This window comes from Astatotilapia calliptera, chromosome 8, assembly GCF_900246225.1.
Source record: "Astatotilapia calliptera chromosome 8, fAstCal1.2, whole genome shotgun sequence".
NCBI lineage: Eukaryota > Metazoa > Chordata > Actinopteri > Cichliformes > Cichlidae > Astatotilapia > Astatotilapia calliptera.
The window spans coordinates 9,084,534-9,098,078 of record NC_039309.1 but is presented as its reverse complement, the minus strand read 5'-3'; the positions used below and the strand labels follow the sequence as shown (position 1 = coordinate 9,098,078).

Genomic DNA, 13,545 nt, shown 5'->3' with positions numbered 1-13,545 from the left:
TTATATTTCACCACTTTAATATTTCACTACGCTCTTTAATGCATTTCACACAATACTCGACACCCTCCTCATTGCCACGACAACCGCACTCTGCCCATCGCCATGGGAACACTCAGTCTCCCTTCTCCCGTAATCCGTTTCCCAGCCACAATGAGTATTTGACACGGTTCACAGTCGGAGGCTGGCTGTATGGGGGGTGGGTGTGTAGCAACAACATCCTCTACACAAAACACACTAATAAATCTGGAAACCTGAGGAAATTTGCTTTTACACCATTTATCCTCATTTCCACCCAATAAAAAGAGGCAATTTTAGCAGTATGTGAATTTATGCAGGTGTTCAGTATTGTTAAAAAGCCACAATTTGAATTCCCCGTGATGGATGGTGTGTTTCTGACTGCATGGGTCTGTCAGTGTGTAGCGAGTGTTAAAGCGGAGATGTTTCACCGCACTGGAAATGAGCCGAGAGGGAGGAGTTCTTTGCCCCAACCCCCCCCTCCTATCTTCATCATGCCCTTCACTCCTCTCAGGGATGCGGAGAAAGAAAGAAGAGGAAAATGAAAGGCAGAGGGGCGCAGGCCAGGATGAGGGGGAGAGGAGAGGTAGGAAAGAGTGGGAGGGGCTTTGTGAGAGTCTGAGTCAGAATGTGGGTTAAACTGGAGGGAACGGAGAAAACAGCAGAAAGGAGAGCGATGGTGTAGGAGGGGAGGACAGATGGGAGGAGAAAGTAAATGCACAGAAAGAGGATGAGAGCGTCACCTCTCGCCTACCTGAGTTCTGCACCTCATTTAAGTAGCTGTCTTCAGCCACCACCTGCATGCACAAAAGAAAGAGAGTGAGACAAAGGACCAGAATTTCATCTTGGTATAATAGTAAACAAAGAACAAGAAAAAAACATGAAATTCATTTAAAAGCAAACATAAAAAGGCAAAGATCTTCTAAGCAGATTTGGTTGAAAACTGGTGGAAATTAGGCCACCAGCGCATGATTCATTTTCCACCACAAAGTCTGAACTTTAGTGAGTCGTGACGCATAAACAACATTCTAAAATATGCATGATGATTAGTTACAGGCCGTATCTGACTCCTCATAATTATGAATTGCAAAAAGCAAATGTGAAAGCACCAAAACAGCTGGACTGCAGCTCGATAATAACGCCTTAACACCCCCAAAAAGGGGAAAAACCTTTCATTGAGTCTAATTAGAAACAAATTTAATGGACAGAGAGTCATAAGGTCTCAAGATTATCTCTACAATTACCTTCACTGAGCACGAAAGCAACTGTGGCCATTGTTATAAAATAAGACAGGTAATTTTCTATCTATAAGGTGTATATTTTAGATAATTTCGTTTCATTTCATGCCTCATACACAGATGCTCGTGTTAAACATGGCTCTGTAAGACGTCATAAGGAGCGGATATATCTGAAGCACAGGTGCCCTGCTCACCTGCTGTTCCAGCCTAATACTTGTGAGGGACAGCCACTCAGAATAAAAGTTAACTGAAGAGTAGAGAAACTGAAACTCTCTATTTCAGACAAAGGATGAACTGAGGGGGTGCACCAAGGCCCAGAATAAGATAAATAAGGATTATTTTGATCTGTGAATCATGCAAAGCTACTCTTGAGTCATGGAATAAAAAACATGGAGCTGGAGACGAGCAGAAGAGGTCCTCTTTAATGGTTTACTGCACACGGGGTAATCCCTTGAGTATTGCGTATATTTCGTTTTTGTGCAACTTTACATGCAGATTCAAGCATTTCCCCCTAAAGTATTCTGATTTGTTGGCATTTATCCTTGAACATGAAGTCGTCTCGATGTACTTTCGATGTATTAATGAGTTTACTCCCTGATTCTCACCACTTGAAGTATAAGTATAAGCAACCCAGGGACGACAGTACAGCACAGTAACTGCAAACACACACAGTACTAGACAGCATCAGAGTTTATATTGCAGTGTTTATTTCATTTTAGATATCAGATACACATTTACACAACACACAGCCCATCTGCTCTGCTGAGAGGGCAGCGATATACAGCGCATTTCACCGTCACACAGGTGAGTTCTGCTCTCTGCTTCCTGTCACTGTTTCTGGCCACTGCACACGCACGCATGAAACCAACACGCAAACGCCTCCCAGAAGACTCAGCTTAATGGTATTACATCAGGAATAGGCGACCTGTGATAGCAGACACGGGTGCCGATATCTCCGCTCATGTCAATCACACGGCTCAATTACGGCACTAATCTGCTCTTGCACCTGCGTCCAGTGTTTGGCCATGCAAACAGACGCACCACACCAGATGGAAGGGCAACAAATAAATAAGCAATAATCGAGACCGCTGCAGCACTGAGATAGGAAGTTGCTCCAAAGTGATGCTTTTAGTCATAAATGATCACACTCGTGCGTGCCACCTAGATGACTGTTGCTGGTAAGGTTTTGGGATATTAATGATGATTTTTGTCACTTTTATGATGTGAAACCTTAAAAGGGTCAAAACCTTTAAAGGGTAGAGTGATTTTACTTGGCATTTCTTATTATGTGTTATTACAAGGGAGCCTGGGGACCTGCAGAAGACTTCACGGTGGTGCTGAAAGCATAGTGACACAATGATTGTCAGGCACAGATAAGAAAAGTGAAAGTATTTATCAGGTCTGGCAGCAAACCAGCTGCAGAGAGGGTTAGTTTATAACCAGCAGAGCAGGATTAGGAGGATTCTCCTCCACTAACTGACCTCACTGTTAAATTGAGGTTGAATCCTGATGTTTAATATGAAAATTTGGCAAAACAGGTGATGATTTTTTTTATTCCCCCCTTTATGCAAGTGACACAAAGAAATCTTGATTATAAAAAGTTCCTCGCTACAGTAACCTCAATGTTTAGCCAGTGCAAAATCAGCATCGATTTATATGGAGGTTCAGCTGATATAAACAGATATCCTAGCTGACTTTTTTTTTATTTAACAAAGCTGAAGTAAAGTAAAGTAAATCAGTTGATTATAATACATGAGCATGCTTCCACCAAGGCCGAAAGGTCCCCTCACACCACACATTCATTGAGTCTTTGGATCCAGATTAGTTTATGACAATGTCTCACAGTTTTTCTTCTTTCATTATGACTATTGTGAAAAAGGGGCTTCAGATCCAGATTAAATTCAAAAGTTAACCACTTGTGGGTCAAGCCACACCTTTGGTAAAAAACTAAAACAAGTAAAACAGTCTGCAACTTCTTATTAATAACTCATAAATCTTGCACAGAACACTAAACACTGGACACAGTATGGCTGAACATTCCTTGACAATTAAGGTTTAAAGGGTTCAAGGCCATTGTGACTTTATACATTATGAATGTATCCATACTAATTCACAGCTTCGCTAACGCCATTATGCGTGTGTCTACAGGATTTGTGGTAGTGGTGATGTTTTACTCCAGTTAACAGACATGATCTTCTTGGCAATGAACACGGGAATGGGGTCTTGTCCTAAAGTGTTCTGAAGAGGTCCTCCAACTGAAAGCACCATCTATACTCAATACTCAACTGTTTTTGCTCCACTCTTTTATCCAACCAATATCCCTGGAGGACTGCAGTCCCTGAAGACATGCGAATGACCATTCATGAATCTGCAGTTCCTCCAACACAAAAGTGATGCAAACACAGGACCTAAAAAAACCTCATTCCAATCTTCCAATCAAATTCCTTAGATTCCATAGATGACTACAAACAGCTTTGTTCATGCACATGTCCTCACTGGCCAATTCAATTTAAGCTCCCTGTTTTATTTCACAGTGAGGGTGTTTTCTGCCACCCTCTGCTGTTACTAGTATCCTGTAGATTTGTGAATATGATTCTTAGTTGGATGTTTCAGTTTGTGTGATAAAATATTGTTCAACCATCCGATACATCAAATAACCTCCTTGGCAGAGGTAAATCATAAAGCAATTTTATCACAAATCCCATTAACTTTGATGTTGTAGCCTCTAATAAGGGTTCATAATCTGCAGAAACATTCATTTTATTTAACATTATGCTACTGTATTATTAATAATATAATTCATATTTGTAAATCTGCTGTATATTGGCTCTTTATTAAGTGAAGATGACACAAAAATGTATTCTGTGATGTAAATTGGAGGCTGGTTTCTGCCTATTGTTTACATACAAGCATTTTAGTCTCCACAGACTGAGCCACAGGAAAGCAGTTTGTAGGGTATAGAGATCTCCAGATTAATTTTCTGTTTTGTTCACATGTTTCCAACAAAATGAAGAGCTTCTGAATTCCAAGAATTCCTGCCAGGGGGGAAAAAACAAACTGTCTAATAAAGATGAAAAATTAGGAATTCATCTGCAGCGTGCTCGGTGTGCTCGATGTGCACGGCTGCTTTCAGTGTAAGTGGGTCTAATTAAATCCCGCACACTGCTGTACTCCACTAATGACTTCTACACTGGCTACTCGGCTCATATGCTGCATATTAACGCAACACACTCCAACTGCAGTGAGAGGAAAACTGGACGAATGTGACGAATAATTGATTGATTGATCATTAATTGATTGCGTTGCTTCTGCAAGACACAGAACAAATGAGTGAACCTGACTTCCAGCTGACCCACGCATGACAGAAACACCTGCTTCCTCGCGTTTCGAATTTAACATTTCTACGCTGACATGCAGTGACAGCTTTAACAGCCCGTGCTGGGTCCGTTACCCAAAAACCGCGGGGGCAGAAGAGGCACCGACGGGTTCTTCTCATGATATCCTGCCGCGGGGGGTGGAGGAAGAGGATGAGGAGCAGGAGAAAAGAGAGGAAGGTGGAGGGGTTGTGTTTGTCACCCAGCACGAATGGGTGTGTGCAACAATGTAGACTCCGCTTAATTGGGCAGTGTACCTTCATGCCACCATTAATTGGCTAAAATGTGGTGCTCTTTAAATTTCTGACCTGCACTTGCATTGTTGGAAATGCAGCCCAGAGAGAAAAAACACGAAAGCATCCTTTCTGTGATATAGACCTTACAACGTGGCGGCACAGCCCTGAATTCTTCTACAGGCTTATCAATACAACTGTCAGTTTAATCAGGCTGTCGGACTAATTCGATTTTTCTGTTTTTTTTTTGTTTGTTTTTTTTAATGAAATGCAGCAGAGGTCAGCAAAGCGTGACCGTCACGGGACATGGCTTCAAAAAAAAGGAAAGCACACACAGAGAGACACACAAAAGAAAAGAAATAAATCAGGGCACATTGCACTATAAAGAAAAAACACATCCTCATCAGCAGCAGGCAGGATACAGTACCTCAGCTAACAGTGGCAGCCAGAGACAGGCGGTTCCGATCAAGCACAACATTTCCCGGCTGGTGAGAGCCATCCTTCCCGCCCGCTGTGTCTGTGTCATAGCCAGAAAAGCCGCCGCTCCTCTCCCATCTCTGTGTCCAACCTGCCCGTGAGGTGAACCGTTATCCTCCGGCTCGTCCCGCTGCTGGAAGAAACGTGGTGTGCGGTGATGATGATGATGATGATGTCGGCTACGTGGTGGCTTTTACGCACAGAAGGCAGGGTGCGGCACTATAAACGGGATGAAACACACAGTGATGCATGCACACACACGCACACACACACACACGCTGAACCAGTCTTGGGTGAAATAATGTTGAGCTCTGCAAAAACTTAATGCCACGAGCATGTCGCGCTCACACGCCCGCGCGCGGACACATTTTTTGTCAGGGTGAATTACTTAACTGAATTTAACTTCATTTTATGTCGTTGGTCTCAAGCTGTAGCAGATTTAAGACTATGCAGAAAATTTTCCTCAAAAACTCTCCAAGTGACCTTTAAAATGTATGAAAATGAATACATTTCTGAGTAAGACATGTCACTTAGGCATGATTAATGATGGCTTTTTAACATCTTATAGGGGGCAAATGGACACATAAAAATATTAGTAGTGATATGACAACCAGAGACCCTTGTATGTCAAGGAAATTCAGCAACTTGAGTTAAAACTGTCTCAATTTTGAGATGCCACTAAAAACAAAGCAGACTGACTTATGATGGGGTGGTAAACACATTCGAGGATTACCTGCAAAGCAGAGCCTGGGACGTTCACTAGCAGCTACAAATTGCTTAGATGGGCATTAACTCATTTATTAGTTTTTATTAGGACCATGGTTCTTCTCAGGTCAGCAGAACAGTGGTGTTTTGCTTCACAGCACTCAGTCAGTAATGTGTTTTAAGCAGCAATTTTAAGCCAGGGACTGCCATCGGTCGAGTAACCCACTGCATTCATGGTGTCACAGCTTCACTCATCTCTCATGAAGATAAAACCTGAACATCAGTGACGTGGAAGCTCATCCAGCTTAATATTGCACATAAATCACAGATTATTGTAATGTGTGAAGTACAGGAAAAAAGGGGTTACCTTCATTGCACAAACTAATGAGAATTCCACTGGAAGGTCCCATCTGCACCGTCTTAATGTTGGAGTCAACCAACAGGACCCTTCCTTATATAATTATGAGAAAAAAGATTCATTTACCAGGATGCAACATGGAACAGGATTAAAGCTATCACATCACTTAGTTCCTCATTTCAGTTCAAGGTCTTTATCAATTTGTGCATTGAGAATCTTGTGTTAATAAATGGTAAAGGGTTTGAATTGAATATTGTTCAGTACATCATGAGAGAGAATGTGGTGAAATTATTAGTGTCCATGAAGATCAGCCCATAAAGCGATACATGTGACCTTGATCTGGGGTACAATTTGGATGAAGACCCATTAGGTGACCACTGTCCGCAAGTTTGATAAAATTCTGATCAATGCTCTAGGAAGAGCAGTGACTCTTGTGAATTTGGATGGACAGATGGAAGACCAACGCCTCCTCATGGCACAAGCTCATCAGTCCTAAGGCCAGATGAGTTAAAAACACAAACTGAGAAACTGACCTTCATGGAACAAACACAGAATCACTTTTTATGATAGAAAATACACAACATTTAAACCACTGTCCATAAGCATTTCTACAAATCCATATTATTTATTGCAGATGCAGACAAGTGTGTGTTTTGCGTTTGTACTTACTGTTTGCTCAGTAGCATTGCGGTGGTTTTTAAAAGTAATTTTCCCAAGTGGAGAAGATCAGTTTATCCAGATATTCCTGGTTGCAATGGCTTTAGCTTACCTTAAAGCTTAGTTTGGATTACATGAATAGACCTTGCTATGTTTGATGTTTTAAATGAGTTTTAAATTACTTCATTACTTCATTAAGTTGCTGTGTCTTTGGCTTAAAAAGATAATAATCTTTTCACTAAATTATATAAAATTTGCAGTTAGAGATCACAAGAGTTTGAGAAAAAACTGGGACCCTAAAATGTTCTGCTTTTAAATATTAAAGGAGTAAAGATTAACACTAAAACATATAATGGTATCAAGCCTTGTGGATAGAAACATTAAGGTTATTTTTGGACTCTAAACACCAGTTTACAACCTGTATTTGGCTGAAAACGACTCAGGAGTTCATAACCATAAATATCTTTAAATATATACAGAATTGTGACTTTTTTTGAATCAATAAATGAGCAAAGACATTTAAGCACAACTCAAGTAGTCACTGATTATCTGCTGTGAACTTGGACCAACATGTTAGAGCTCTACCATCATCATGATGCTGAAAACAATGGGAAAATATAAAACGTATTTGCAAAACTGATCCAGTGATTCGGAGAATCTATGAGTGTAAGCACTGAAGCAGTTTTTTCAAAGCTGGTTTTAGACAAAACCCTCACCCAGACACTCATGAGTCATTCATCTATAAATATACAGTTTCAATAAGGAAAGCCACATGAGGCCCTGTCCCTGTTTGTGCATGAAAGGTGCTCTTCTTCAATTATTTAAACTGCTGTTGGAAAAAACGTTTTTCTACTATTTCCTTTTTATTGCTGCAGCTTTGTAAGAGGAAACATCCAAAGCAGAAACTGGCTGCAAAATAAATTCAGCACAGCAGCAGGTTTTGGCTGACGGTGGCAAAAAGTGTTCCAAAAAAAAATACACGTTTTGATTTGTTGTCGGTAAAATTGTCTGAGTGTGTTGCTTCAGAATGCTGCATTTGAAGCTGATCCAGGAAGAAGCATTTCACATCAGAAGGGATAAAACAGAGCGAGCTGCCAGGCCGGTTTGTCTTCACTCAGCAGTTGGACTGCACCGCACTGCTGGGCAGAAGTGATCTGCTCAGCTTTTTCCAGTTTGTGAGCCTTAAACTTATCAGATACACAGAAATGCAGTCACAACAAGGCTCGGCTTAAAGAAGAGCTGAAACTTGCTTCTATAAGGACTCTCATGCTAGATTTGACCAATCTTTAGGCTTTGAGAAAAGTGAAATCTAAATGATCAAATGATATCAGGGACAAAGCACATGTGCCAGATCTGTTCTGTAAACCTGATTTTTATCTACAACAGCAGTAAGGGTAGGTGGTCTGTGAAGCATGCATGACTTCAACTCTGTGGGTAGAACACATCAAGTGCCATAACAAAATATTCTGCAATAAAATGTTATGATGCAAAATACTGATTGTGTTTATCATGTCCACAATCTCACTTTTGCATGTAAACAAGTAGGCTTGATGGGGATATCATCAGTGAAAGTATTTGGTTATAAAGCAGTGTTTAAAATGTAGCCCGATGATCGCTCTGTTGTACTGTACTACATCACAGAAATGCAAAACGTACCTGGATGTTGGAAGGCTTTTAGCTTAAGCTTGCAGTGTGCACCTGACCTGTTAGCTGGTGTGGAAGGAGATCAGATCAAGTTCTCACCATAAACAAAAAACAACTGAGACGAGATGGAAAAGTAAAAAGGCAGTGCTCAAGTCCCTTAAAACTGTTTTCTTTTTAATTGCCAGCAGGGGGCGATTAGTTTTTTTAAAAAGCAGTATAGAGGTCCATAGCAAAAACATCCTTCCTTCCTTTTTATGAATAATCTTATCAATTGTTACCGCAATAACACTATGGTCTAAAATTCTAGGTTCACATGTACTGTACTGAATACAACATGGTGCTAGTTTTCTAAATCATGGTCCCACAGGTCGCTACATCCATCTTTCTTGTACAGCTTATGTGGTAGCGCTGCAGACCTCAACAAAATTTCTTGGCCATCTATCTGTTATTCTGATGGGATATTATTCATTGACTCATCGTTTCAGCTCTAAACTGAAGGCTTTTTCTCAAACCAACATTTAGCGTCTGGCCTCACACACACCATCCATCATCGCTCCAGTCTGCTACGTCAGCGCTGCGCATTGATGCAACATCAGCCCTGTCGCTTTTCATCTGCAAACACCAGAAAACATCTGAACAGGAGACAGCTGCCAGTCATTGTTCAACCTTTCTTCTCATCCTCAGACTCTGCAGCTTCTCTTGGATCTTGATTCAAAAGCAGGGCAAAACTGAACCCAAGCCATAAGATGTCTCTTTTTCATAAAATTTCAGCACCGAATCAGGCACTTGGGCAATTTTCTATCCCTGTGCCTCTGTGATCCCCCTGAAGCTGTGGGAAAGAGATTAGCTAAATTCATCTACTTCATAGAGTTTTGTTTTACCCACGAGCCCCGGGCTGGGAGATTACTTATGAAATTAACTTTTTTTTCTTTAAAGTTTAGTGTTCCCACTCAACGATTGCTTTGATGTTGCTGTTCAGTGATAACACTTTGCTATCTTTCAGCCAAATCCAATTTCTCTTATCGTAATCGTCATCTGTCTCTCCCCATGTTATCTCTCCTTCTCTTTCCCCCCTCATTTCTCTCACTTATCATTTTCTGTTTATTGCATCCTGTCCGTGTAAACAACATGGAGGAACCAGTGTAATATAAAAGTAATATCTTCTTTAAACACACGCGCGGATGGCTTCTGCCACCGTCTTTGTCTCCCCATATGCGATCCTGCATGAGAGTTGGCATCATGCTGATATTTTTTTTTTTTTTTGCAAACGCCTGGTTGTCACGGCAACACTCCTCTCAGCACCAGTATATCTCCCCATCCTTGGCTGTTTGTGCATGTGTCCAGAACAAAAGGCAAGAAGAAAGAGGAAGCGGAAAAGAAAATAAGAAATCACAACAAATTAAAATCGCCGCAGGCTCTCTGCTCTCTCCGCCTGTCAGGGAGGATTTCTGCTGAAAGACAGAGCTTTGAAGATTACCTTAAAACAAGCACGCACGCACACACACACACACACACACACATGCACACATGCACACAGTCAACATACAGTATGTATTATATGTGTGTTTTTGTGTTGAGGTTCTTCCCCACAAGCACTTCCTCAAATCCCATTACACCCCCCGCTCCCAAACACTGAAAGGATCCAATCCCCACAGCCAAGACAGTTGGTATGGAAACGGATCAGTAAAGCTCCAAATCTTTCTTTTAACGACTCATTACTGTTTGCTGTCGCCCATTAATGTCACTACTTCCACGCTGTGGCAGCAAGAAACATCATTACTAACCCAGATCGCTGCAGGGATGAGGAGGAATATGTGAATTGGGTGGTGAGCACAGTGGCAATCATCTTGTTTGCCTTCACTCTTGACTGTAATATTTCATTCCCCCCCTCAACCCCATTAGTTTATCTGGCTTCCGTTTATTTGCGGGGCTATTATTGTGCTGCTTCACTTTACTGAAACACAGAAAACATGAGTGGAAATCTAGTCTGAGATGCTCTTCTAATCATTTTCTACCAGGGAGATAAGACAACAGGCCAGGCTGAACGAACGCATGGGGTCCCATTCTGCTGTTCTGATATTTCACACCCCATAAAATCTAAAAGGCAGTACGGCATCAACATAAAAGTAAAAAAAAAAAAACATGGGTGTAAGTGCAGATAGGAGAAACACAAGCCGTGTTGATTTTGCAGAAAGGAGATCACAGCTTTTGTATCACTCTGAGCATCCAAAGCCCCGTGGAGAGCCCCTGCTCTGCCGTTGCTCTCATCTCGCTGACAGCCACAGAACAGAGACGCAGAAATCAGGAGGATGGTGGAGGCTGGATGGGGAGAGAGGGAACATGCTGAGGGTGGAGCGCAAAAAAGCGAGAGCACGTTGAAGATGAAAGGGCTGGAGCTAAGAGGCCTTAAAGGAAAAAGCTTATGATGTTACTGCAACTAATCTTCAACCTGCATGAGTAATCTTACCTGGGGTTGAGGAGGCACTGAGGCGTGTGACTTCAGCTATGACGGCTAGCACCAGCAGTGAGCGCTCCGGCTTCACGACTGCTCACACAGTCTTGGAATAAAACTTCCTCTGACTCAGCTGCCTGGCTAAAATGACACGTAGTAATTAGGATGTTTACTCATGGATAGTATTGTGCAGATGGCTGATGAATGAATTGCACTGTCAACATGAGAGTTTTATTGGAATGTTTCTCAGTTACACCCATGTGCTAATTACCCTTAGCATTGACAGCCTAACATCTCACTCACAATCTTTGCCTCAACAGAAGCAGATGCTGCAACTGACTGAATCGTCTGTTGCACCACATCCCAAAGGTGCTCCACTGGATTCAGCACTGTGGACTGTGGAGGCCATCTGAGTACAGTGGACTCACTGACATGTTCAAAAAACAATTCTGAGATCATCTGAGCTTTGTGATATTTGATATCCTGCTAAAAGCATGAAGATGGATACATTGTGATCATAGAGGGATGGACATGGGCAGCAACAACACTCAGACTGCCTGTGGCGTTTAAAGGGTATTAAAAGGTCCAAAGTGTTCAAAGAAAATATCCCCCGCACCATTATAAATCAGCAAAAGGCTGAACAATTTATACAAGCAATGAAGGATCCTTGTGCTTCTTCTGACACCACCTTCCAAATGTTGCAGGAGAAACTGAGACGCATCAGACCAACATTTTTCCAATCTTCTGTTGTCTAATTTTGATGATCCTGTGGAAAATGTAGCCTCAGTTTCCATTTCTTAGCTGAGTGGCATGCAGTGCTGCTGTAATAACCCATCTGCTTTAAGGTTTGACTTGTTGTACTTGGGTTGTAATGATTTACTTTTGCTTTCCTATTAGCTCTAATTAGCAGCTTAACCATTCTCCTCTGACCTTTGACATTAACAAGGCATTTTTGCTCACTGCTGCTCACTGGATATTTTTTGTCTTTTTTAGATCACTTTCTGTAAAGCCTGGAGATGGTAGTGTCAGAAAAAATCCCAGCAGATTAACAAAAAAAAATCCTGACAAAGTGACCTGTGGGTGTATGTATAGATATAATACTATAATACGATATAATCCATATATTGTTCCTTGTACAGTGACCAAGGGTCCCCTCACCGACACAGAAATACAGAACCCAGGTTTGTTTGGTTATATCTAAGTTCAAAGAGCTTTGTATAGAGGAAACTGCAGAGCAAATCTCTGGATTACTGTTAGCTGTTTCTGTCACGCAAATTGGATCTTATTTAATGTAAACTAGACACTAAAAACATAAAAGATTTATCATATCTGTTCCTACTGCTATGTACTTTGGTTTGGAGCTATTTTCATGATTACATAATAAGTGTCTACATATTTTATTTGTCTGTGCTTATACTTTTGGGCTTAAGGTGTATTTCTGATTTTTTTAACTACATTATAATATATTCTGTAGCTGTCTGCTGTTATTGGCTTGTTACAACATATGCAATTTGCATAATATTGCTATACAGCCATAACAAATAATCCATCTGAGGTCTCAAAGTCATTAAGTGTATACTGTTGTTTCATCTGTTTTATGCACAATAGTAGAAACAGTGATTAAACAGATGAAAGATTCACATTATTTTACTAAATAAAGGGAACTCCTGTTTGGATAGGAGGATATACAAGGTGAAGGGGCTGAAGCTGTACTCATCATCATCATCTCACATCAAACTATTATTTATAACAAGCTGGCTGGATGGTTCCCAAAAGAAATCACGGAGAGTATTTCATCCTCTGCATCCAATAACAAAACTGATTTTTGACTTCAGCGCTGATCAAATGCTTGTTTTTGTGTACACTGTGGATCAGCTCTTTGTGGTGTGTTCATTTCTTAGAGCTTGGTTAGTTCGTTTGATGTTTTCAAATAAACATTTTCTTACAAATCAGTGTGCATGTATCGTCTTTGTCTGGTTTAAATGAGGACTTTCATATCTGGTATATGTCATGCTTGTCAAGCAAATTATGAAACTACACTGCCACCATCTGATGGTAAGAAACAGGACACTCAGTGAGATGTAGAGTAAAAAGCCAGATGCTTTTATTTGAAATGAACAGTTTAAAAACGTACTTTTACTCACAGTGATCTTATGTTTTATGATAGTTAGGCTTAAGACAAATTTATTTCGTTTTCTGCTGTTTTACAGGAAAGTTTTTGTTTGTTTGTTTATTTGTTGACAGTTGTAAATTGGGATTTTCTATAACAGACATAATCAGCTTATTAAATATGAGGAATTGAAGAAATGGTGAGGATAAACACTCCTACACTTGGTGGAGCTTAAATGTTAAATACTGTATATTTGTCCTCACTATCAAGATTTTTTTAAAT

General features: G+C 40.8%; 1 protein-coding gene across 1 annotated transcript in view; it reads right to left on the bottom strand.

Annotated features, from left to right (window-relative positions):
- LOC113028218 (neurotrypsin-like) overlaps nt 1-6,987 on the bottom strand; it is a 35,999-nt gene extending 29,012 nt beyond the window's left edge. Inside the window, exons 1-3 of the mRNA XM_026178302.1 lie at nt 6,410-6,987; nt 5,288-5,556; nt 770-812 (exon numbers count right to left, since the gene is read on the bottom strand). Coding sequence (XP_026034087.1) covers nt 770-812; nt 5,288-5,386 — 142 coding nt within the window. The 5' untranslated portion in view covers nt 5,387-5,556; nt 6,410-6,987. The remainder of the gene's footprint in view (nt 1-769; nt 813-5,287; nt 5,557-6,409) is intronic.
- Between the last annotated feature and the right edge of the window lie 6,558 nt (nt 6,988-13,545).